Below are 25,496 nucleotides of genomic sequence, written 5' to 3'. Positions count from 1 at the left end.
TTCAATGTGTCCTCTTAATAAGACAATGTGTTATCCTCAAATACTCAAGGTGTACAGGAGACTCATTTAAATGGTAGCATTGTTGACTCGTAACTAATAACATTTGACCTCATTACTAATTATTTGTTAAAAATAATAACTTTTTAAAAGCCATATTCTCTTTTTTTTTTAATTATAAGACATATCTTTTTAATTAAGACAGCATTTATCTCCCTGGTAACTATTCACCAAATAAAACCTCACTTGGTTCTCATCATGATTCTTTGAGGTGAGAATTATTATCCCCACAATACTTATGCAACTGCAATTCTATGAAGGTGTATAATTTGCCTAAAGTCTCACAGTTAGAGAACCTGGATTCAAATCCAGAATATCTGACTCTACAGTTTCACACTTTTGGGGAGTAGGAGATGACATTTATATACAATGAAATGCAGATCATAATTGTACAATCAGATGTGTTTTGATAAATGTATATACCTATATAACCACCATATAAAGACATAGAATATTTCTGTCATCCATGAAAGTTCTCCTATGCCAACTCCTAGTAAAATCATATTTCTGTGGTAACCATTGCTCTAATTTCTACCCCCATGGGTGAGTTTTGCCTGTTCGTATATCTATAAAAATGAGCACTACAGTATATATTCTTTGTTTTCTTTTTTAGTTTCTGAGATGTTATATGTGTTATTTGTTTTATTGTTGATTAGTATTTCAACCAGTGACTATACCACAATGTTTTCCATCTGTCTATTGAGGGACATTTGTGGTGTTCTCAGTTCTTAGTTATACATAAAGGTCTTACAAACATTCTTACAAAATCTTGTTGTGGACATGTTTTCATACCTATGGATATATACCTAGGATGGAATTGCTAAATCATAGGACAAGTCTATGTTTAGCATTGTAAGAAACTGCCACACTGTTTTCCAAAGTAGCGTTACCATTTCACATTCCCACCAACATTAAGGAAGTTCTAGTTGCTCCACATTTTCATGAACATCAGATATTGACAGTCTTTTTAACTTTGTTTTTTACTGGATGAGTAATGCTAAAACTAAGTCTTTTTAATTTGAATTTCCCTTTTGAACAATTCTATTAGCCCAGTTTCATGTAATCATTGGCCTTTGTTATATTTTCATTATGAACTCCCTGTAGAAGACAGTTTCCTGCCCACTTCTATTACTTTTTTTTTTTTCCTTTTTAGATATTTAATTCTCTACGTACTCTGGATACAAATTCTTTTTCAGATGTGACTTGCCATTTCACTTTGTAATACCTTTTATAAATTAACAGAAAATTTTTATTTTTCATTAACTCACACATTTTGTCTTATGTTTAGTGTTTTTGAGGTCATCCTAAGATACCAGTATCTAGTCAAAGTTCATAGAGATTCTTCTACATTTAATGGAAATTTCTTAGCAGACTTTAAAAGATTCTACTTTTACATCTATAATCCATCTGAAATTATTTTTATGTAGGGTTAATTTTTAATTATTCTTTTTTCACATATTTGGCTAGTTGTTCTAATACCAGTTGTCAAATACTTCCTTTCTCAATTGAATTGTCTTGTCACATTTGTGGAAATATCAATTGACCATGCATGTGTGGATATTTTTGGCCTCTACAATGCAGTTCCTTTATTATTTAGCTATCATTACATCAATATCACTTGACCCTATAAGTTTCTTTAGAGTACATTGTGGAATCAGGTAAACTGTGCCTTCCAACTTTGGTCTTGTCTTCTAACTTTGGTATTTTCTTTCAGGAATAATTTTTCTATTCTATACTGTTTTATATTACTATATTAAAAACAACTTTTCAACTTCTATTAAAAATCCCACTTTGATTTTGACAAGAATCATACTGACTATATAGAACAATTTAGTGCAACTGACCTCTTAACTAAATCGAGCGTTCCAACCTATTAATATGGTATCTCTCACCCATTATTTTAGGTCTTCTTTAGTTTCTGCAATATTTTGTTGATTTCAGTATATCTTCTTTAAAAATCCTAATTATTTCACGTTTGTTGATGCTATAGTAAATAGATTTTTCTTTTTTTATAGTAGACAAAAAAATCAATTTTGTATATTAACCTTGTATCCTGTGACTAAATTTGCTTCAAAATTATAGCAATTTTGTAGATTTTACAGAATTTTCTTTGTAGAAATTCATATTACACCTATGAAAAAAAGATAGTTTTACTCCTTTTTTTCCAATTTCATGTCTTTTGTTTCTTTTTCTGACTATTCACCAGCTAATGTATTTTGTTTTTAATTTTTCCTTACTCTAACTTCTCAAAGTCAAGGGCATGATTACTTTTAATCTTTTTATCTTTTTTTCATAGGAGCATTTAAAGCTACAAATATCCCTCTGAGCATTGCTTGAAATGTCTTTTACAAACTTTGATGTTGTATTTTGTTGCTATTCAGATAATATTCAGATAACTGAACATTTTTTTTCTGCCATTCCAAACCTGATGTTAAACTTTTTTTCAGTTATTCTATCTAACCATTTATTTTTTTATATTTCTATGCTAAAATTTGCATGTTTACTTATTACTACTTTCTTTTTCCTTTAATTACCCTGAATATATGTAAAACCAGTATTAAAGTCTTTCAGCATTACAGACAAATTTAAAGTTTCCTTTAGCTTTTAACCTTAATTTTGGCCTCCTCCAGTTTTCATGTAAGTAATAACTATAATTTGCTTTGTCATTCTGGATATTATTGGTTTTGCATATATTTACATATACATGTTTACATATGCTCCAAGGGAATAATAATACTAAAGTCTGTTTATAAGAGCAACTTGTAAGTCTAAAATTCCTCATTATATATCTTGCCAATCCTAACTAAAATTGTGTTACTTTTACAATCCATGTGATACTTCCTTCCCATCTTCATGGCTTCTAATAAGAAATACAGTGTAATTTGAATTGATTTTCTGCTTTAGGTAAGGACTTTATCTCTTGCTACTTTCAAGGTTTTTCTGTCTTTAGTTTTCAGAAATTTGACTGTATATGTGTAGAATTAACTTGGGTTTATCCTGTCTGGACTTCATTCAATTTCTTCAATCTATAGGTTTATGTCTTTTGCCAAATTTGGAAGTTTGCAACTATTTTGTCTTCAAGTATTTTTTCAAGGCTATCTGTTTTTTTTTTTTCTCTCTTTCCTAATGACACATAAATATTAAATATTTTGTTGTAGTCCCACAGGTTTCTGATCTTTTTTTGTAGTGTTTTGTGTATATGCCTATGTGAGCATGTGTGTGTGTGTGTGTGTGTGTGTGTGTGTGCATTCACATGTGTATACTTACTATCTCTGCATTGTTCAGATTGGGCATTTTCTATTTTTCAGTCTTCCAGGTTGCTGATTCTTTCTTCTGTCCTCTCCTTTCTGCTATTGAGCCTATACATTGTGTTATTTATTTAGTTGTATTTTTCAGTTCCAATATCCCAGTTGGGTTTTCTTTTTATCTTCTATTTCTTTGCTTAGATTTTCTATTTCTTAGAAGACACTGTAATTTTTAATTTGTTTCACGTGTGATTGTAACAATTTATTTCATTATTTTTATGATGGCTCTTCTAAAATTTGTCTGGTAATTCTAATGTCTCTCTCATCTCAGTGTTGAGATATATTGGTCATCTTTTTTCAGAGATATATTGGTCATCTTTTTTCTAATTCTTATGGGGAGAGATTTTCAATTGAATCTTGGATATTTTAAATACTATGAGACTCTAGAATTATTTAAACTCTGACACAATTCGAGTAGGGGAATGGGAACGGGAGAGCACTGCCTCAGTACTGCCTGGTGGGGAAGGAAGTTCAGCTCCCTCGCTTGGCCTCTCTTCACTATTGCTTAGCAGAGCTGGGCACTGTAGCTCCCCACATTATCCTCACAGTCACCATGGAGGGAGACTCATTAATACAATATGATAATGTTAATTAAGCAGTGAATTCCAGTCTTGTGGCATACGAGGACAGGTATCATCTACTTTCAAACTCTCAACAATTTCAGAGAAGTATTGAAAGGATAAAATATAATGAATAAGTAAGACAAAGCCCCTGGAACAGAGTTCCCCTCAAGCCCCCAAGGTCACAGTTACAGGAGTAATACAGCATGACTGAACAAATGTTACAATGGCAATCTAAGGTCTTAAATTTTAATCCTGATCCTGTTATTATCTAGCTTTGTAACACTGGGAAAGGCACTCAAGTGGGCTTTGGTTTCTTAAAATAAGAGGAAAGAGTGGTGCCAATTGGGTCATAATTTATTTTCCTATTTTGATTAGAGAGGATGGTATTTCAAAAATTTTTCATACATATAAAATCAATTTTATAAGTACAGACATTGTTATAAGTAGAGCAAATAAAATCTTAAGGTAAAAATGATATAATGAGACTTTGAGGAAACACATCCTCTTTAAGCTAATTAAAGTGATGCCAACTTACAGTTGAAGTGATAACTTGAAACCTTGCTTTTCAAAGCTCAGTCTTCCATCTACCTGAAGCAAAATCACTTGGTGAACTTGCAAAATATAGATTTCCTGAGCTCTAGCCCCAATCAATATGAACGTATTTTTTTGAAGTGGAAATGAATGAGCTGTATTTTAAAAGGTCTTCCTTATGAATATTATGTACACTAATGATTGTGAGCCACTGCAGTAGGATTTAAGAATACATTTTTAACTTTTAAGAAAAATAAAAAGTAAAGCTAATAGGCTATATCTGGAGAGTTAACGGGTTACGGAATTGAAATTTTGGAAGTCAATTACAAATTATGATCAGGGGGAAATAGAGTCTATACTCTGAAAACAATAAAACTACATGGGAATTCTGGCAAGCTCATATATTAAATAATCATATAACAAATTTGATGGAGATCAAAGAAAGATAAAACATGTGACATAAAGCCATAAGACGGCTAATGTTTTAATGGACTTGGTTTATGAATATTTCACAGGACCCTAAAGAAGTTTATTCCTCTGTGTAAGACAAGGAAGCAGAACAACTGAATTTTCTGCTTGCTGTAAGTGATAAAAGGTTATAATATCTTACACACAGAAGATATTCAACAAATATCAACTTTAATCTCCTCAAATGCCTGCAAGCAATCATGGTTAAGAAGCACTTGGAACATTAAATATAATGCATTCATTTAATAGAATAAATTTCAAAACAACTTAAACTTCATAAAAATACCATACTGTTCACATAATGTTGCCTTATGTGGATAAGCATATTTTTCTGATGAGATGTTTCATAATGTTCATCAAATTCTCAAAACATATTATGATGCCAAGTAGCCTAGCACATTAGTTTGCCTTTTTAGAGAACTATAGTTTAAAAGTTACAGATAACTTGCTCTATCTTTTGTACATTTGTCTGCATAGTCTTTTCTTTAAGGAAAAAAATTCATTGAGCATTTATTGTCCACCTGATGTAGGAGTTACATGGACAAATAAACAAGTATTTGTTCTCAAGAAGCTCACATATTGAAACCAGAGAAACAAATTACATAATGATAATAATATTTTTCACAGTGTGAAAAGTGTGCAAATAAGTTTCTTCTTGTCTAAGGCAATCAGGTTGTTGAGGTTTGATGTTCTTCCTCAATTAAAGCCATCAATGGCTACAATGTGTGCTTGGAATTCACATCTTGTATTTTATAACTGGACCTCAGCTAGGTTATAATTAGCGTTAGCTTATGCTTATAGTCAAGATACAAAGTTTTCCTTCAGGTTCCAGATGATTAAAGAACTGTTACAGCACTCAACTTCGGAATTCCCTAATTGTTCTTACTTGCTAAGAATTTTAGATTGTATTTACAAGCTCACACATACACACTCACACAGGCACATACACACACATACATTCTATCACCTTTCATGATACTGTTTTCTGAATAAGTAAAATCAAGGACAAGGTTTTTCAAAACACTGAAGATTTGTTTGAAGACCCTTACAGATTTCACTTCCTGGAGTTTAAAATATTTATTTTCATCAGATCTATCACATTCCAGAAAAAAAAATACTTTGTTCAACATTACCTTTTTGCATTATATCTATATTAGTAAATCATATTTGAGTTTAAAATAAGAAATAAATTAGATGTTATAAGAGAAATAAACATATATAACATTAGCAAGCATGACATTCTAAGAAAAGAAATTTGCATGCAAGCCCGTGTCTGTGAACATGAGAATTTAGTTAGGGATGAAATCCTGCAGCATATTCTCATGACAGGATGAATCTATTAGTGTAGCTAAGTATTTGCAGACCATACTTATTTCCAAATACCTTACTAATGCCGGAAACAAGACAATTCCTGGCTTGTAAAACAGAACAAACCACCCTAAAACATCTGGCATACTTACACACTTTTCACTGTCAAATACATAACACAAATGTTTATTTGACTCAGAATCTTTACATATGAAAGTGAATATCCTCTTGTCAGTTTTGTCATCTGCACAAAATGATATTCTGTGAAGCTGGCAATTGTGTTGAACTTCCTGTGAACACAGATGAAAATAAACATAGTTGAAGAGATTTTTTTTTCCAGTTTCTGAAATACCAGCTGTGCTAATAACATATAGCTTATGAAACATCATCTGACATATTCTGGTTTTATAATTATATACACCTCGAACTTAAACACATATGTAATGGAGATGAACCTCCTGACTCAGGATTATATTAGTCAGTTCAGTAGCATTTTGAAAAACATACATGAAAAGAGGATTATGGGCTTCCTGAGCTACAAGGCATCTTCAGAGATTATTACTTTAAACTGGGCAATTTTACTTAGGAGGATACTGGGGTCTAGAGAGATTAAGAAACTTCCACAAGGTTACAGAATTAGTAGAGCACTTTTTAACCAGAACACTCTTCATTTTATCTTACTGCTACTAATATTACAGTTTAAAACATAACTTCATCTGTACACAATGTCATATGAAACATACTACATATTACACATCTTCATGGTAACTCATACACTCGAGTCTTTTTTAAGGAAGATTATCGTTGCAACTTCTGTCATGTTTTCCATTGGACCAGTGAATGAAGAAGGTCTACAGAACCAGCATCCAAATTACTGAATCAACCTTGTTAATCAGTAGAAAGATAAATATTGCATATACAGATGTGTGTGTGTGTTTGTGTGCAACTACAGGATCAGTCACTACATTCTTCCAAGTTCAGGGTCTGACATGTCAGCTTGCTGAGATTTTCCTCTAGCACTCTGATTCATATTACTGCTCCTCAGACTGAAAATGGATACATAAAATGAGACAAATAGATAAGAGAATTGTCTCTAGCACTGCATTACTTCCTTGCATACAAAACAAACAGTAAGTCCTCAAAGGGTTGATTGCAAGCATGAAAATTAAAACAAGGAAGTACACTGTAGGGCTGTAATGTTTTCTTCATTACCAGATAGCCTGATTGATCCATTTAAACAGCAGGAAGGAAAAATGCTCAACTTACTAAGGTTTCTGGTGGCTTCTTGTGGTTAGTGCTGAGATGGATAATGAACCCATTTGTCTGAGACTATCCTTCTCCTATACTTTGCCTGATTGACAAGTCTCTTCCTCACTGACATGTTTTTTGTTTTACTGTTAACAAAGTGAAACAGTATTCTTCAGCTGCACGGTAGCTCCCAAATACTGACAGCATGTCTACACCAGTTTATTAACTGCATAAACATGTAAATGATAAAGAGGACATGGTGCTATACAATACAGGAAGAGATACATTTTTTTCCATTTATAGGAGAAATTACAAGTAACATGAAAACACATCTTCTACATAGCTGGTGGTGAAACCTATGCAGTCCCTCACTCACTCACCAACCAGTGTGATCACAGAAAGCCTTTGGTGATGACGGTTGGGAATTGTCTTAATTTCTGTTTAGACTTTTATCAAGTCCATGTTAGATTAATATTGAATGAATATTTTAATATATAAATATTTATGCTTAATATATAAATATATATTTATTTACTATATAAATATGTAGCAAAATATACATATATTTACTATAAATAAACTTATCTTAGGACCATATTTCATTATTTTTTCCCTTAATTACAACTTATATTCAAAATAAAATAAATAACAGATTTTTTTTTCTGGTTCACTCACATCTCTTCAAATAATGGTTCCTAAATACGTATCTGTGTTTAGGTTGGCTCAGAGTCACCTGGGAAGTTTTGTTTGTTACGATACAGATACTAAGGCTTCTTCTGCAGATTCTGAATCTGAAAAACCTGGGTGGACTCCAGCAGTCAGCATTCTCAGGAGTCTCCTAGGGGCACTAATGCCCAGGAGAGTTGGTAATCCCTTATTTAGATTACCTACTTTTTTTTATGGATTCAAAAAATGGTACATTCTACTATAGGTAAAGAGTTGGCTACTCTATATTGACATATAATATGTGAGTAAAGAGTCAGTTGCTTTCTATCCGTATGTAATATAATTGAATTCCACAATCACTCTTCAAGTTCGGTAGGGATAAAAATAATGCTTCTTCCTTGTTAAAAGTTTGGAAAACTTACTTTCTTGGGGAAAAATTCAATAGAGCCTCTTTACAATTAGCTATTAAGTACAGGAAACTAAGACTCTGGGCCAGGGAAGAAAAGGATTGGTGTTACTGATTTGGGTAAGGAATACCATGATCAAAAGTCAACAGGCTAATTATACTGAGTTGAATCCTACCTCCTTGACGCTTTGTAAATGGGGTTTAGGTTGGGAGAGGTATGGAGATTTGACAGTAAAAGTTTAGGGAAGAGGATGATACAGATGACAGGTTGTCAAAAGAAAACTCATTATTATGGGAGTCATTATGGGCAACTCTAGAATCACCAACTGTACCATTTGCTACATTGGTATTCCCATGATCCCCTTCTCTGTCTCTTTTTACACACATACACCACATATTATATCAGTGTTAGTCATCTTGCAGTATCTTTGTCTTGATATTTTGTGCTTTTGTAAAGATGTGCCATTATTAAAATGTCAATTCTAAATGCTAAAGATGTTCTCTTTATATACTGTATTTAAGCATATTTGTATTTTCTAAATAATCAAACTTTGTATTAATTACTGAAAAATTGAAGCATTCTAAATGTTCAATAATAGGAGAATGGTTTAGTAGATTATAATTTATAGATTATGGCATTGGTGAAATTCTTATAGCCTAGGATATATTATGGGTAGACTCACCAAAACGAATAACAATGAATGTAGGTGATACATAAAGTGTATTATCATCCCCACATATTACAAGGTGTGCTTTGACAAGTCCTAAAATCCATGTAAGAAATTTTAATTAACAATAATCACACATGCATACACTCCAAAACAGATCTATATGGTTTAGAAGAAACTCTAAACAGAAAGATGACCTACCTACAAATGACTTGTTCTAACTGGACATTTGCCACTATATAGCCACTGAATTGTAAAAAGGTAATGCAGGACTAGGACTGTTTCCTTTTTAATTGCATATAAGACTACGTTGGTTGCTACCCTTTTGAGAGCATTGTTATCCAGAAACTTACTGCTTCCTCAGCCTATTGTTCTTTTATTAACTACCATTTGTCTAACGAAGGCATCCCAGCAAACCCACCTGCAGACAATGCCTCACTTTCAAATGCCTCATTTCCCAGCAAATATATATATATATGTGTGTGTGTGTGTGTGCATATATATTCCATTATAAGCTTGGATATATAGATACGTGCATATCATTTCACATTTGAATTCGTATATATTCATACTCATTATAAGCTTGAAGAGAACTTCCACTATTCTTTTACCACTGCTTTTATCTGCTTTCAGCCACCTCAGCAATAGTCATTTTGGAATAACCAAAACCAAAAGTATGGTCTCCAATTCTCTGTTATTTACTATTGAATGTGGAGAATAGGAGGAAATTAGAACAGTCGAGGGAGGTCTTAAATTCACGGTTTGAGAAGTCTGAAGGAATGCAATTGTTCTTTAATTTTGAATTGACTGTGGTTACATCCATGCTATTGTCCAGTCATCCTCAAAGATATTAAAAATGCAAATTTTCCAGGGTAATTCTGATTCTGCAGGCTAAGACAGGGTGTGGGACTTATTGCTGCGAGTGTCGCAGGTATTTTTAATGTCAGTGTTTCACGGACTAGACGTTGAAAATGAAGCAGCAGTCTGCGTGCGACACCAGAACAGCTTAAACTTCTGCGTGTACAAAAATCACCATGTTTCTTCTTTAATTGCAGGTTCAGTAGGTCTGAAATGAGGCCTGAGGTTTTACATTTCTAACAGGCTCCTGGTGATGCTGATTCCTGGTGGTTCACGGGCCACACTTTGAATATCAAGACTGCCAGGGCTTGTTATGCACAGAGTGATGGTATCAGTGGTAAATGCTGGACTAGAGAAAGGGGCAGACCTGTGAAAATATTTTCATACTCTGTTTCCAGGCCAGGGTTTCCTTCAGCTTTCAAATAGAATTAATTTGTCACTAAGCATGCTGCAGTATTAAAAAAAAAGCATTGATAATATATATTTGTAAAATAATTGGAGTTGAATGTTACTCAGTTTTTCCAAACTGACTTTCACGGTTTTATCAAAATTACTAAGCGATAATTCTGAGGCAAATAAAATACTATATTTATTTTCTAGGGCTGTAATAACAAAATACCGCAGACTGGGTGACTTCGACAAGAGAAATGTATTTTCTCACAGTTCGGAAGGTTTCAAGTCAAGGTGTCAGCGTGTCTGGTTTCTTGCTTGCAGATGGCTTCTCGCTGTGTCCTGACGTGGCCTTTCCCCTGTGCTCCCACGTCCCTGGTGTCTCTTCCTCTTATTGCAAGGTCGCTCTCTTATTGGATTAAGGCCCAATTAAGACCTCATTCAATTTTAATTACTTTAAAGGCTCTGTCTCCAAATAGAGTTGCATTGCAAGTTGGGCTTCAACATAGGAATTTTCGGTGAAAACAATTACACCCACAAGTACATATTAATGAATGTGATTCTAGAATAGATTGTTTTCCATTTCTTTCCATTGGCTCTGTAGTTGGAAAAGCTCTTAAATACAAGAATCTTAATTCAGCTCATAATACAGTATAAACTTATGTTCCCCACCAAATTCATATATTGAAGCCTTAACTCCCCATACCTCAGAAAGGAACTGAATCTCCTTATTTGGAGATAAGACTCAAAAATGGTGATGAAGTTACAGTGAGGTCCTCTGGGTGGCCCCTGATCCAGTCTGACAGATGTCCTTTTAAGAAGAGGAAATTAGACACACAAAGAGACACCAGGGATGTGTTCGCAGCGACAACCACGTGAAGAAGCAGCAGGAGGGTGGCCACTTGCAGGTGGAGGAGGGAAGGCTGAGAAGAAACCACGCCTGCGGCTGTCAGCTTAATCTGGGATTGCCATCCACCAGGACTGTGAGCAATACATTTCCATTGTTTGAGCCACCAGGCCTCTGGTATTTTATTATAGCAGTCGTAATAAACTAATACACACTGATTATGTTTACAAGCAACAAGAGTCAGTCCAGAATATTTTACCAAATAACACACAGCTTTTGTCTTCTTTCACACTCAGTGACCCACACTTAACTGCAGCTCCTTCACAGCACACGATGGGAAATTTCTAAATATAAGACCAAATTCTGTTGAACATACTTACTGTAAATTTTTACATCCCAAACACAGGCCCGAGAACAAATCGCTCAGAAAACGATCCCAAGAGTTGTTTTCTTTTCCCTTAAAAGTTCTATAGAGTTTCAAATTGACATTAACTGAGAACTAAATAGTTTCAACTGGTAAGATGTTTTGAATATTCATTAAAATAGGAATGTAACTGTCATTACTTAAAGATTAAAGTGCTTCCAATGTTCAAAAATAAGCCTTACCTTTGTTTTGGGTTCTAGAATTTTTACTCCATAAATTGATATTTGCAACTCAACTTTCGGAATTTTCTGGCCTTCAGATTTCTTGATATGTCTTGCAAACTACAAATGAAAATTTATTCACAAAACTATAAATCTCTTTCTATGGAGAATGAACACAATATATATTTGAGTGTATTCAGTGTTGGACTTTCATTAAAGTATTGCCTTTTGTAATGTATTTTTATAAACCCCACACAGTCCCCAAATATTTAGAAATCATAGTGAGCTAACATTACTAACATTAACATCAGATTGATTTTCAATAACTTTTAAAAAAAATTTTTAATGTACTTCCATGATATTTAAAAAACTGTATTCATACCGAACAGAAAGTAAAGACTCTTTGTGGGAAAATAAGCAGAGATCAATTTCTTTTTCTGTGGATCTACCGTTTTTAGTGACTTTATAGAACTTGCAATCGACTTCACTGGATATGCCTTCTTGGCCATTTTTAGATACTTCCCCTGTTTGGTACACTGTCTTACCCATCAAATCAATCAAATCAGTGAATGAAAAGAGAGAGATTACACTACTCAAACTGAAGCTAACAACTGAAGTAAGTGTCCTGGCTAAAAGACTCAGAACTAGACTCAGTCTAGAATTATAAATATAGTATGTCTTCCTGAAAAACATGAAGATTTTTTCAATGCTTTTGCAGTAGTATCTATTGTATTTCTTTATTGAATTAATAAGTGTATGTAAATGCTTGTTAGGTTCTGTTATAAAATTGAAAAGAAAATCAGAATATTCATGCACCTAGTAGCTGGAGTTTCTGCCGCTTTCCTAGCATTGTCAGATTTAGTGGCAGAAAAATTATAGGATCCCAGTTAAATCTGAATATTAAACAATAATTGTTTAAAAAATTTTTTCTTTTAGAATACACATAAACATTCCATATATACGTATACACATATAACATATATATGCCATCTAGTATAAGTATGTCCCATGTAATAGTTGGGACATAGTTATGCCAAAGAAATTATTCATTGTTTTTCTGAATTTCAAAGTGTATTAAGTGTACTGATTTTATCAGACAATGTCACTCTCTCCCTACTTTCCTTCTTTCCTCCTTCCTTTTGTCCACCTTTCTTTTCAAGAAGCTGAAAAGAACTATTGAAAAAAAAAAGATATTTATTAACCCTCTTCGAAGACTTCAAAGTTACTTCCTACTATAATATTTTTTCACCATATAGATCATCCTAACTTGATTCGGAATAGATTATACGTGAGGCAGGGGTGGGGCTTCAGTCCTCTTTTGTGTGTCATATTTATTTGCATTGTGCATTTCTTTCTAATTTAGGGCAGATGTGAATATACATGGTACAGCTCAGTGCCAGAGCAGAGAGTGGTTAAAGGTCTCTTTCTCTTTTAATGACTTTGCACCACCATGGAGAATAATATCATCAATGCACGTAAGAATGCTTTGAAGTGTCTGCCTTGATATGCAGGGCAAGGAGGAGCGTATCATTTGTACTCCTTTTGGGTGGTATTATTTTTTTAGCTTGCTGTCTATCCTGTCCTATAAATACATGCAGCTTTTTTCTTGGTATTCAGCAGTCTTACATTCTGCACATAAATTTGATTAATTCATGTCAGAATTTTTCTTTTCCTTTAAAAACTTGTTTTGCTTAAGTGCAGATCTTTTAAAATTATCCCAGCTCTCTCCCAAAGAAAGTGGATTAATTTGTTTCTTTTCCCTTCATAATCGTCTTCCTGTACTGGTATAATCAAAACAATTTGGGGGTTTTCACATATGAAGGCTGACAAAATAAATCAGCTGCTTTCTATCTATGTGAACACGTCGGAACAAAGCCATTCCCATCACTGGCCGCAGAAGCAGCCTGAGCTGGCTTCCTGGGTGCTGCTCTTTTCCAGAAACAGACAGTGAGCAATAGCTCTTGAAGCCTTTTCAACATCTGGACATAGCCATTCCTGTGACCTCTTTTAGTTTCCAAAAAGTCCATCACCAAACAACCACTAATATTAAACTTATCTGTTGAGTTATTTCTTTTCTGCCAGAAAAAAAGAGGGGAAGAAAGAATGGAACAAATAAATAAAGGGAGGAAGTAGGGGCTACAAGTACTAAAAACAGAGAGGCAGGGAGGGAGGGGGGAACAAGAGAATGAGACAAAGAAAAAGAAAAATAAACATAAAATATCTGATCTATGGCTTGTGAAACCTCTTCTTTTGTTTCATATCAGGATGACATAATTGTGCTTAAAAAAGATTCAGAGGTCATCCAATTCAATCCTCCCATTTCAAAGATGAGAAAAATAAATCTTAGAGAAGTTATTTACCTTGGTCATAAAATGGGTCTGTAGCAATCAGGCCTAGAATCTAGTTTTGCTACCTACTAAATAATGCTTTTCTTTTGCCCAGCCGTTTCTGTGTTAGAAATAAAAAAAAAAATCCCAGTTCTGTTTTCATGTTTATCAAGGTTTACATTGGATACTGGCCTTGACTATTAAACAGACATTGCAAAACATCTAAGCCAAAGATTCTATTTGTTCAATCTATATATATATATATTTTAAATTTAGGATGCCTATATTTTATAGTTTGCATGATCTAAGTCACTTTTCCAACTTGTAGACATCTCAATAATGTTCCAAAATACTCTAATTTGCTTTTCAAAGGCACACTCATCATTCTTACATTGTATTTTTCTCTCCCTATTTACTACTAGAATGTTAATGCTTGAAGAGCCTTCTACAATTTTTTTTTCCATTTTTAATTCAGTAGATACATGTCTTAGTCATCTAGATAGAGTGATCTACTGGTGAAACTTAAATATAATAATCCAATAAAGATATTCAAAGAGGGGTAAAGCTTAAGCATTCTAGAGGATATCTGATATAAAAAACAAATAAAAATGTGAAAGAAAAATATTGCCTGCCATATCAGTAAATAAAGGATACTGCAGCCATCAAATCAGCAGCCACTACCTCTGCCTGGATGGGAAAAGAACAGGACACTGGCCCTAGACAGCTAAGGTACGTATCAGAGGAATGATTTCAGTGAGTCCACGCTTTTGCATCTTCCCATACATAGAAAAGTGCTAAATTCCTTAACTTGAGATATCTGGTTTTCTTTAATTAACAGTAATCTTTTGATGTTCCAACTACCTGGTCTTTGTTGCAAAACTCCTGTATGTCCTGGCTCCCCCTCCTGCCTGTTTGGCTCATCTTGGAGCCATCTGAGAGGCAGCGTCCCAGGCCAAAGTCCTCAGAAACGCCCACTGAGTAAAACATGACTCTCAGCTTTTAAGTTGTGCACTTTTTTCAGTTGACAAAAACAAGCCGTTATTACCACAAAATGATGAGAAGGATGAAGTATTACTTGAAAGACATAAAGCAATTAGTTAAATATATGCCACAAGCAGAAGAGCTAAAGATAATTTAAAGGGAGCACCACTGAGTTTCATCATCACACAATTTCTATTCATTTCTCAGAGGACTGAAAAAGAAAATATAACTATATTATTAATGGAATATACATTATTAGGCAATAAAATTAATGAATTAATTCTGAGCTACTAATCCTCTTCGTGGTTCTTGTAAATTGTTGATTTAATTTAAATGTATTCCTAATAAGCCTACAGAGAAAACAGCTATGCATATCATTAAAATAAGCTCCAAGCATTTCATTAATTAAATAACTGGTCATGAAGACAAAAACAGAGTGTTCCACTGCACAGAGAGAGTGAGGTCAAATGGAGAAACTGCTGGGCCTAGATTTAACAGAACTTTCCGTAATTTCCAAGGCCACATGCCCTGAGGTAGCCTTCATGTAATTTTAAATTAGCCCCATTGGAACAAGGGGACCCATCCTCTAAAATTAGGGTCCAGGAATACTGCCCCCTAGTTATCTCCCAGAGAAATCAAGACGTTTTGGAACTATACACCAATATTCATCCACATGTAAGTACCACAAGCAGATTATCTATGAAATATATTGAGCCCTATGACATGCGTACTAGTTGTACTAATGAAAATAAGTAACTCACTGTTAAAAATGAAATTCATTACCATAACAATGATATTCAGTATATAGAATGAAAGGTTTTTCAATGATTACTTTTTGGAAAATGTAGTATTTTCATAAATCATAGACTAAAACACAATGAAGAGACAGAAATTGTTGAACATGATTGAGAAATAGAAAATATGTTGTTTTGATAAATACAGAATTTCTGAAAGTAAGTACATACAAATTATTATAGTCAAGAAAACTTTATAAACTACAAATCGTCCACAAAATGACAGAAAAATAGTTCCCAGTAAAATAAATAAAAAATTTTAAATTTCTTGAAAAATGACTAGGCATCATTAAATACAGAAGAATGAAAAAATACATCACAGAAAATCTTATAAATTTTACATCATCTTGTATTAGTCTTAAATTTTGAATTCTTCTTTAATGTCAGAAACCAATATATCTAACTGGAAACTTGAAAAAAATTTAATGTAAATAAAATGTTACCTTATGTGGCAAATAAAATAAAATACTGAACGATGGTGGATAAAAAAGTAGTCAGAATATATATGTTTAAGAAAAATAAGCAGGAAATTAAAATGGGGGATGTGTACACAAGACAGTTAATAAGATAATTTTTTTTTTAGTAGAGTCATAGCACCATCTTCTGGCCATTTCTACATGACAACAGAATTAGAGAGGAACCAAGGTCTAGAAATTAAAATAAATAAATGTAAATACTCTTGTATACTCTGAGTTGTAGCCTCTGACCTTTGACGCAAAGAAACAAAAAAGTAAATAAAAAGCATTATTTTATTCATTTGCTTTAGTTCATGAATCATTACCCTTAGATACAGTTTCCTGATCTACAAAATTTTTTCAATCAACGGAGTAAAGACTGCTTATTAAATTAAGTATTCTGGAAGATACTTGAAAGACAAAAAAAGCTACTATCAACCTAGTATGCATTTTTAAACTATACTGCATAATATTGATCTTACTGTAAATCTCATTCTTTTATTAATAGGATCATTTCCAAACATGAAACTACATAAGATCTGCATATAAAGTCTCACAACATTATACAAAAATTAGCCATCATTTAGAAAGCATTTCATTTCAAACACCTCTTTAAATTTTATCTAGTAATTATGTAATTGAATCCTTTCGGGTTTGGATTTGGGTTCAATACCCTACTGGGTATAAGGAAACATAGAGTGTAAATACAGTTATTCTTTTATAAAACATTCTGATTGTAGTGAAGTTGGATTCATGCCCAGAGTGTGCAACATTTTAAATATTTAAGTAGGTTATTTTAAACAGTATCCATAAATTGTGAGAACTTTTTAATCCTCCATGGTGCTTAAAAGTATCTGCCAAAAAAGCACAAGTTTGACTTATTGCCTAATGAGTAGTTGAAATAAATGGTTGGCTACTCCCCTTTTTTTTCCAAATGGGAGTGTTAGCATCATTGGAACTTTTAGTATATTTACTTAAAAATAAGTAAAATATAAAAAGTTATAAGATATTTTGAAATATTTTAAATAAGGTAAAATATATATAAAATAAATGGATAAAAATTTATCTCCTTTTATTTTGTTTCCCAGAAAACAAGCTAACTCACTTCAGTTTTTCCTCAATTTAAATAGTAGTTTCTACCTGATAAGACATTCTCAAAAGCAAAGTAATACTTTTTAATGTCTATGACTTCATTTGGCACAGAAACCTTCCCCACCTATAGAATAACTGGATGATACCTAAACTAAATAAAGTGATAGAAGGGTTGTTTCTCAAAAAATTTTTGAGACAGTCATAGAGAATAACAATGAACTATGCTAACAAAATAGTGCTATGTTAGATTTTCTTAATGAGAGAAACATGAGAATTCTGTTGAAGGAGTTCAAATCTTAAAATCTCAGGGGGAACAATGTCTTTTGGGATGGGATGCAATTAGAAAAACCTGCAAAGGATGCGTGGCAGCTTTCGTTAAGATCTTCTCAGGAAATTTGCAGATTACGAGCATGCGGATTTTTTGCCTATTAAATGTCCTTTTCTGCTCTTAGTCTCACCAGTTCCCAGGTCTGCTTATGGACATGGCCAGATCCTTGTGGATTTGTCCATTAGGACAGCTTTAACACACAGTGTCACTGCAAAATTCTGCTTTGGAATTAACTCTAACTCCACACTTTCAGCTGGTGGATACGATAGTCTATCAGAGACAGTTGTTCCACTGTCATTAGCTTGTGAGTTGGGGCATGTGTCCACACTGTCCAAGCAAAGTAAAGGCAAACTACTAAATGCCAACACTTGTGAAATATTGCCATTACATTCTTCTCGTTAAGTATGACAAATTATACCTTAGAAAAACATGAAGAGTGTGCCATATTCAGAAAAACAATTAATTGTGTTTACATAGTTGTTATTAAGTACATTTCCATGGTCTAGTGAAATTTATTCAATAGTCCATTTTTAACAGGGTGAAGTCGCATCTGCCACAAAGCTATTCATGCTTTGAATTTCCATCAATCTACTGATGACGTGAGGCAAGTTCAATACGCTAGACATTTCTTTGGAGGGCTTGCCCTACCTTTAGTTTTCTTACAGCATCTCTTACAACTTCTGTTCCTTTGGGCTGCTCCACTTCTGTGCTGCCAAGAAACTGAAAATGGTCATGTGTGAGACAGACTGTACTACATCATATACCATTAAATCATGTTCAAACATAACATGGAAAAATTGAATGATGTGATATAATGCAAATCCAAATCCTAAACAGACGTTACTAATTTATATTATTTTATAGTATATGAAAATGTAAATATTAATCACATATAATTCCTATTATTCAAAGATTGTTTTTAAAACATACTTTTCCTACCTCTAAATATTATACTTACACAGTTTTACTGGGAAGAAAATGAAAGTTATTTCATTGGACCCAAAGGAATAAAGTTTACATTTAAAATTCAAAACATATTAAAAATTTTAAAAAGTTCTCTGTAAATTTAAAGGACATAAATTGTTTTTGTTACTTTATTACTTGTCAATAGTATATTTTAAGATATTAATGTGGTTTAATACAGTTTATAATGTCAATCAACATTCTTCTTTGTTTTCCAATTAGGACACTTGTCTAGCATGTAAAATTTTAAAATATACATTTTAAAAAATACCCAATATACACTATCCATAAAAGGTATAGCTAAATTAAATTAAAAAGTAAAACATACATGCTCTATAATTCTACTAAGTTTTAAAATATCCTTGGAGGTTTTTAGTTAAAACTTGATCTTTCCCCCCAAAAAGAAAAAGTTTCATAATAATTGCCACATTATGATAAAATCTCTATCCTGGGGAGATATAATACCTTCTAAACATAAGTCTAACATCATGACATGTTCAAGACCAATTAGAATTGAAATATGGATATTTTATTCTATAGAATATTTCTTTATAAATAGAAGTAACCATTAAATTACTTAGGTGTGTATAATTTCCCAAAGACCTTTTTTTCTTGTCACACACCACCAATCATAACACCAAAGTGAGTCATGAATTCATCACTTTTTATATAAATGGACATATATACATGAGTATGTATGTGTGTACTCTACATCAAATGATTAAGTAGACTCTTTCTCATGTGTCAACTCACAGAATGGAAGGGAGCAAAACAGTAATGTCGGGGTATCTTTCTAAATCACATTTTATTTCTTCTATAATTCTTGAAGAAAATAACAATAACAACTAAAGAAATTAGAGTCTTGTTTTTCAAAACGGCCTCTCTGTATTACCTGTATGAGAATTCCCCAAGGAGCGGGTTAAAATACAACAGTGCAGATTCCTTGGACTAATAAGGGAATTATATTTCTAAGAGCATTACAGGGGGTTCCTTGTACTAAACTCTAAGGAACAGACAGAATATGGCAACAGGTCAGGAGAAGAGAGGAAGGCAGAGACAAAAGCTGAGCTGAAAATACAGCAGATAAGTGCTGGCCCCCTTCCTGATGAGCTCAGGGAGAGAAAATGAGGCTCAGAAGCACCAAGGTAGAAACAAGTTTCAGTTTTCGGCTTCTATAAGGTATACCAGTTTCTTTTTCTAATATGTGTAAAGTATACCAAACAACTGCTAACAGGCCTCAAGCTGACTGACCAAGTCAGCAAAAAAGACCAAAATAAATGGAGAAACCCTCAGCTTAAAAGGAATTGAAAATCTGCTACTAAGATACATGAGACGGCCAAATCTCTTCCTGACACCAATGCATTTGTCACATTTCTTCTGTTTCAGGTCAGTGTACTGAACCTTGGCTGCATGACACAATCACACGGGAGCTTTAAACTTAGACCTGTGCCTGGGACTCTGATTTAATTAGTTTGGGGCAGAGCCAGGGTGTCGGTGTATTTTAAAGCTCCCCAGGTGACTTTAACATGCCACCAGATTTGAAAAGCACTGTTTTAGATCATCCAGGAGGGATAAAGGGTTCACGTGACAGGAGGCGAGCTAACACAATAGCAGCTATTTAGTTCTGAGAAGATCCATGGGGTAAATGTCTGTTGTCACTTTATCTCTGAATTTATCGTATCAATGAGAGACTCCCCATTGCTGGGTGGTCTAATGTAAGCAGAAAAGGGAAGCAAGAGCAGACTCTCTATTGGTAAGTGATTCTGGAACTGTAAGACAGAATGTCTGCTATATTGATCATAGACTGTAAGAGTTACTGGAAATATTTGTGGGAATATATTTGTACTTTGGTAGTAATGTCATGAGTCGTAAGTGTGATATGTAAATAGGCCCATATGGGAAAATTATGGAAGAACTCCAAGCACATCCTAAACAAATCAACCTCTTGCAGTGCTCCAGAAACCTTTTTACAAGTTTCTCTCACACTGGCTTTAATTAAACCAACTGAGTAATGAAACACAGGGAGAAGCTTTGAATGATGGTGGGAACTAAACTAAGGAGTGCAAACGAAAAATACTGCAAACCGTTTCAGTAAACAAAGAATGCTGAAACCATCAAGTCATCAGCGGCTGCTGCGACCCCCCACAGTGAAGACAAGCCTGCAGCCCAGCCCCTGCAGCCACTGACAATGGTGCACCCTGAGGGGACTCAGAATAAGAAAGGACAAGATACTGGCCCTAGGTAACTAGATGCTTGTCAAAGGAATGAATTCAATGAGCCCAAATGTTTGCTTCCTCCCATACATAGAAAAGCACTAAATTCTTTAACTTGAGATGCCTGCTTTTCTTTAGATAACAAGTAATCTTTTCTTGTTCCAACTACCCGGTCTTTGTTGTAAAGCTCCTATATATCCTAGCTCCTCCCCTACCTCTTTGGAGCAGTCCCTCAGAGCGATCTGAGAGGGTGTCATCCTGGCTCAAGTCCTCCTGCCAAATAAAACATAACTTTCAACTTTTAGGCTGCGCATTTATTTCAGTCGACAGGAGACATCTAATATGGAGCTTGCCACTAACCCAGTTTTTCTACGTAATATTGGATGAACTAAATGGAAATAATTTTAAAAGTAAAAAGTAAATCATTCCTTAAAGTATTTCCTATATTTTTCAGTTATGAAAGGCATGATACTTAGATTAAATAGTTCATATTTTTAGGCATTCCAAGTCTATGTAAAATATGTATGAGACTTGCATATGATGCAGCATGCTGGAATACACTCTAGGCCTAGAATCTGAAAGTGTTAGAAAAGTCGCTTAATCTCTGCCTTATTTGAGTCTTGAACAGTAAGGATAATATTGTTCTTCTTTCTTTTTAAAATTACTCCAAAGATCAATTGCAATGAGATCAGAAAAAAGAAAAGAAAAAAACAAAACAACTCTGTAAACTGCAAAATACTTTATAATTATGGGGGACTACCACTCCTTTATTTAATGATTGTTTGAGGAAGACACTAGAATTTAGTTGATATTGTTGGTGCCCTCTTAGCTCTCCTTGGATCCTTTTTATCAGTGTTGGGACCCGTCATCCAGCTTCCCCAGGCTTTGCTGGTAACGGCTCACATGCAAGACCTTCAGAGGATTCCCTTTGGGCAATGAGGTCACTTTGCCAATATTAAGAGCTAGAAACACCTGGGAGTTTTTTTGCTTTCCCCCCCATATCACAAAATTCCTTAAGAGATGGTGTGGAAGTACAAAGGTCCAACCCTCTGCTCGGAAGTGGGGTTAATTCTAAGGTGGAAATGTTGTGATGCAGAACCTCCCTCAGAGTCAGGCTGAGGCTGGGGCTTCACTTGATTTCTTCCCCCTTGTCTGTCCTGCTTTCCCACATCCTCACTTGTTGCTCCTGGGAGCATCCCCTTAACAAATCACTTGCACCCAAATCTTTGCCTCAGGGTCTAACTCTGGGAGGAACTGGCTTAACAAACTGTTAAATGCTTCAATGCTTACATTCAGAAATATGCAGTCTAGTGTACAGACCCACAAATGACTGAAATAGTCTTGTCATCAGTGCTCTCAGAAGGCTTGTGTACAGCACAGGTTAGAGGTCGGACTTTGGTTTCCCACTCTGCGTGGTGCCTGAAGGGTGAAAGGAAAGATGGAATTGAATCAAGCCGTGGCCAAGGGATTAATCCATCCCATCTCAGCTGAGCTGTTAACTAGCTGGAGAAACAAGGCCAAGGGAGTTCTGGACCACGAAATGCTATGCCTGGCTGAGAGCAGAGGGGAGGCACCCACTGAAGCAAAGGAACTGAGCCAACATCCACATGCAGACTTGAATGTCCGCTGGGCCCCTTCCCCAGCCTGTCTCCCGGGAGACTGGCTGCTAGTCTGCTATGCCCTAAGTAGTAAGAGTCTTCCCTAGGGAAAGTGACTCCCCTAAAAAAAACAACCTTTGTTGAAAGTTGGGGTTTCTACATGAAATAAACGGGCCACCTGATCAGTTACCAGTTGATAAGACCTGCCCACATACATAGAACTGTCACCAAGCCTTTAGGTGCCTCACTCTTCAATGTCAAGACACACCACGTATGTGCACATACTTGAGGACAGCCAATCATGTGAAAACCAGGGAGAAAAACAAAGAAGCAGGAACAAAATAGAATGGAAGAAATTGGAGAAAAAAGCAGGGACAAAAAAGATGTCTAAAAATCTAAAGTCAATATAAATATGCTGCATCCAGGATAGAAACAGGATCCTATAGAAAGGAGCATTGAGAGAACAAAAAAGAGCTCATGGAAATTAAAAATATGAGGCAGACAATTAACAAATATTACAAGATAAAGTTGAGGAAGTTCATTGAGAGGTAATTATAGGGTGCTTGTTATTTATCAAGTACTATTTAGGAGTTGGGGATACAGCAGGAAACAAAACAAAGCAAATTTCCTGCTCTTAGGGGCCTTATCCCCTAGTGGAGGGAGCCAAACATAAACAGAATTATACAATAAGAGAATTATATATAATTTTAGAGAGGCAACAGCAACGAAGGATCGGGAGTGCAAGGCATGTGGGTGTGTCTGTGTGCTGTGCCACTGCAAATAGGACGGGTGGAAGAGACCTCACTGATAAAGTCAAGCGTAAACCAACCAGAAAGGCAGTGGTACGTCTAGATACCGGGGGGAAGGCAGGCCAGGCCAAGGGAACAGAAAGTGCAGAAGCTAGATATTTTGAAAGAAGACATATTAAAAAAAAAAAAGTAGAACTATTAGAGAATTGGTCTAGGATAGCGTTTTTAAAAATTTGGTCCCTGGAACAGTAGCATCAGCATTTATCTGCAAAGTTGTTAAAATACAGATTCTACTGACAGAAACTCTGGGGGTGGGTCCAACAATCTGTCTTATTATCTACTCCAGGCGTTTCTGGTGGACGTTTCAAAGTGAAAACCACTGCTCTAGAGAGCAAATATCACACAAGATAGAGTTCTAGAAACAGGGGGCCAGAAAAACTGAAGTAAGAAAATTATCTAACACCTTCCCAGAAGCAAAGCTATAAAATTTCAGAGCAAAGGACTCAAGATTACACCACGGTAATCAGTGAAAACACATATACAGACACAGTACATTATTAGGTCATCAACAATACACTGGAGATGGAATACGAATGACATCAGACTTCACATCAGCAATAATGGAAGAAAAATATCTTTAATTCTAAGGGAAAAAAAAGATTTAAAGCCAAGTTTATAGATTATGAGGAGAGAAAAAATATACACATAGATGTGGAAGGGACCAAAATTTAAACTCCCATAGCCCAGTTCTCTGTAAGAAAAGAGGGGAGTTTATAAAATAAAACAGAGGAAGAAATGGAACTCAGGAAACAGGGAGGGATGACAGAAGGTGTTGAAAACCACGACAAATACGACAAATCAAGGCACAGCAGTGTGGCAGGTTATCCACATACACAGAAAAAAATAAAAGAGCTGAAAATGGTTGCTTCAGTGACTGACACTTGGGAGAAGAGCTGGGGAACATTCTGCTTCTTCATTATATGCCTTGGAGAAATACCTGACTGCTTAAAATGGACACAGATAACTCTGATAAAATAAAAATTAAATTAAGCCTCCAAATGGTAAGTTAATGTCACACACATCATTTACTCCTTAAAAAAAATGAATATTTGCTATGAGTCAAGCATTTACTAAGTGCTGGGTATGTATCAGGGGAAAAATGTCCCTGTGCTAGTAGAATTTATATCCTAGTGAGCCTTTCTGTGTGTGTGTGTATGTCTGCATGCATGTGCATATGTATGTATGTATCTATATATTTCATGTCCATGTCTCTATCACAAACAGATTTATAATATATCTTAGATGGCACAAGTAAAAATAACACACACAGCAACACAGACTGGGCAGAGTATGAGTAATATTTAAGATTAAGTGGTTAGTAAAGTCCTCTCTAAAAAGGTGCTATTTTCATAGAGACCTGAATGAAAGGAAGAAATGAAACACGCATCCTCTGATGCATCAGCTAGAGAAACTGACTCAACAACTTGTATATCAAGTGGAGCCTGGAAATGCAGAACTCTGGGCAGAAGGTATGGATGATGGAGACCCTGGTGCTGAGGTCTAGATGGAAGGACTGAGAAGAGGGCCAGAATCATGGGTCTCCAGGTAGCTGCCACATTGTAGAGGGAGATGAAAGGGAATAATGCTGCAAACAGAAATAAGTTAAATGTTTAGGGAAATGGCAAGGGAAACCAAGAAAGTTAGATCCTTAATATTAGTAATTAGGGTTGTCAGATTAGCAAGTAAAATGATAGGATGCTGCTGTTGGTTGGAATGTAAAATGTTACAGCCACTTTGGAAAATAGTTCGGTAGTTTCTCTGAAGACTAAACATATACTTATCATAAAATCGCAATTGCCCTTCTTGGTATCTATCCCAGAGAGATGAAAACTTACATTCATGCAAGTATCTGTGCACTGATGTTCACAATAGATCTCTCTGTAACAGCCAAACATCAGGAGAAACCCAAATATCCTTCAGTGGGTCAATGGTTAAACCATCTGTGGTATATCCATACCATGGAACACTACTCAGCAATAAAAATGAATGAAGTATTGTTACACACACAACTTGGATAGATCTTAAGGGAATTATGC

At 34.7% G+C, this 25,496-nt stretch overlaps 1 protein-coding gene across 6 annotated transcripts in view; it reads right to left on the bottom strand.

Annotated features, from left to right (window-relative positions):
- Positions 1 to 25,496, bottom strand: part of GULP1 (GULP PTB domain containing engulfment adaptor 1) — a 231,510-nt gene that overhangs the window by 27,296 nt on the left and 178,718 nt on the right. For all 6 annotated transcript variants that reach the window (XM_072961279.1, XM_031678284.2, XM_072961282.1 and 3 more), the window contains 3 exons: positions 18,526 to 18,597; positions 11,922 to 12,020; positions 6,385 to 6,522 (listed from right to left, as the gene is read on the bottom strand). In XM_072961279.1, coding sequence (XP_072817380.1) covers positions 6,385 to 6,522; positions 11,922 to 12,020; positions 18,526 to 18,597 — 309 coding nt within the window. The remainder of the gene's footprint in view (positions 1 to 6,384; positions 6,523 to 11,921; positions 12,021 to 18,525; positions 18,598 to 25,496) is intronic.

The sequence above is a fragment of the Vicugna pacos genome, chromosome 5 (genome assembly GCF_048564905.1).
Source record: "Vicugna pacos chromosome 5, VicPac4, whole genome shotgun sequence".
In the NCBI taxonomy this organism is placed as follows: Eukaryota; Metazoa; Chordata; class Mammalia; order Artiodactyla; family Camelidae; genus Vicugna; species Vicugna pacos.
This window is presented reverse-complemented; position numbering and strand designations above follow the sequence as displayed.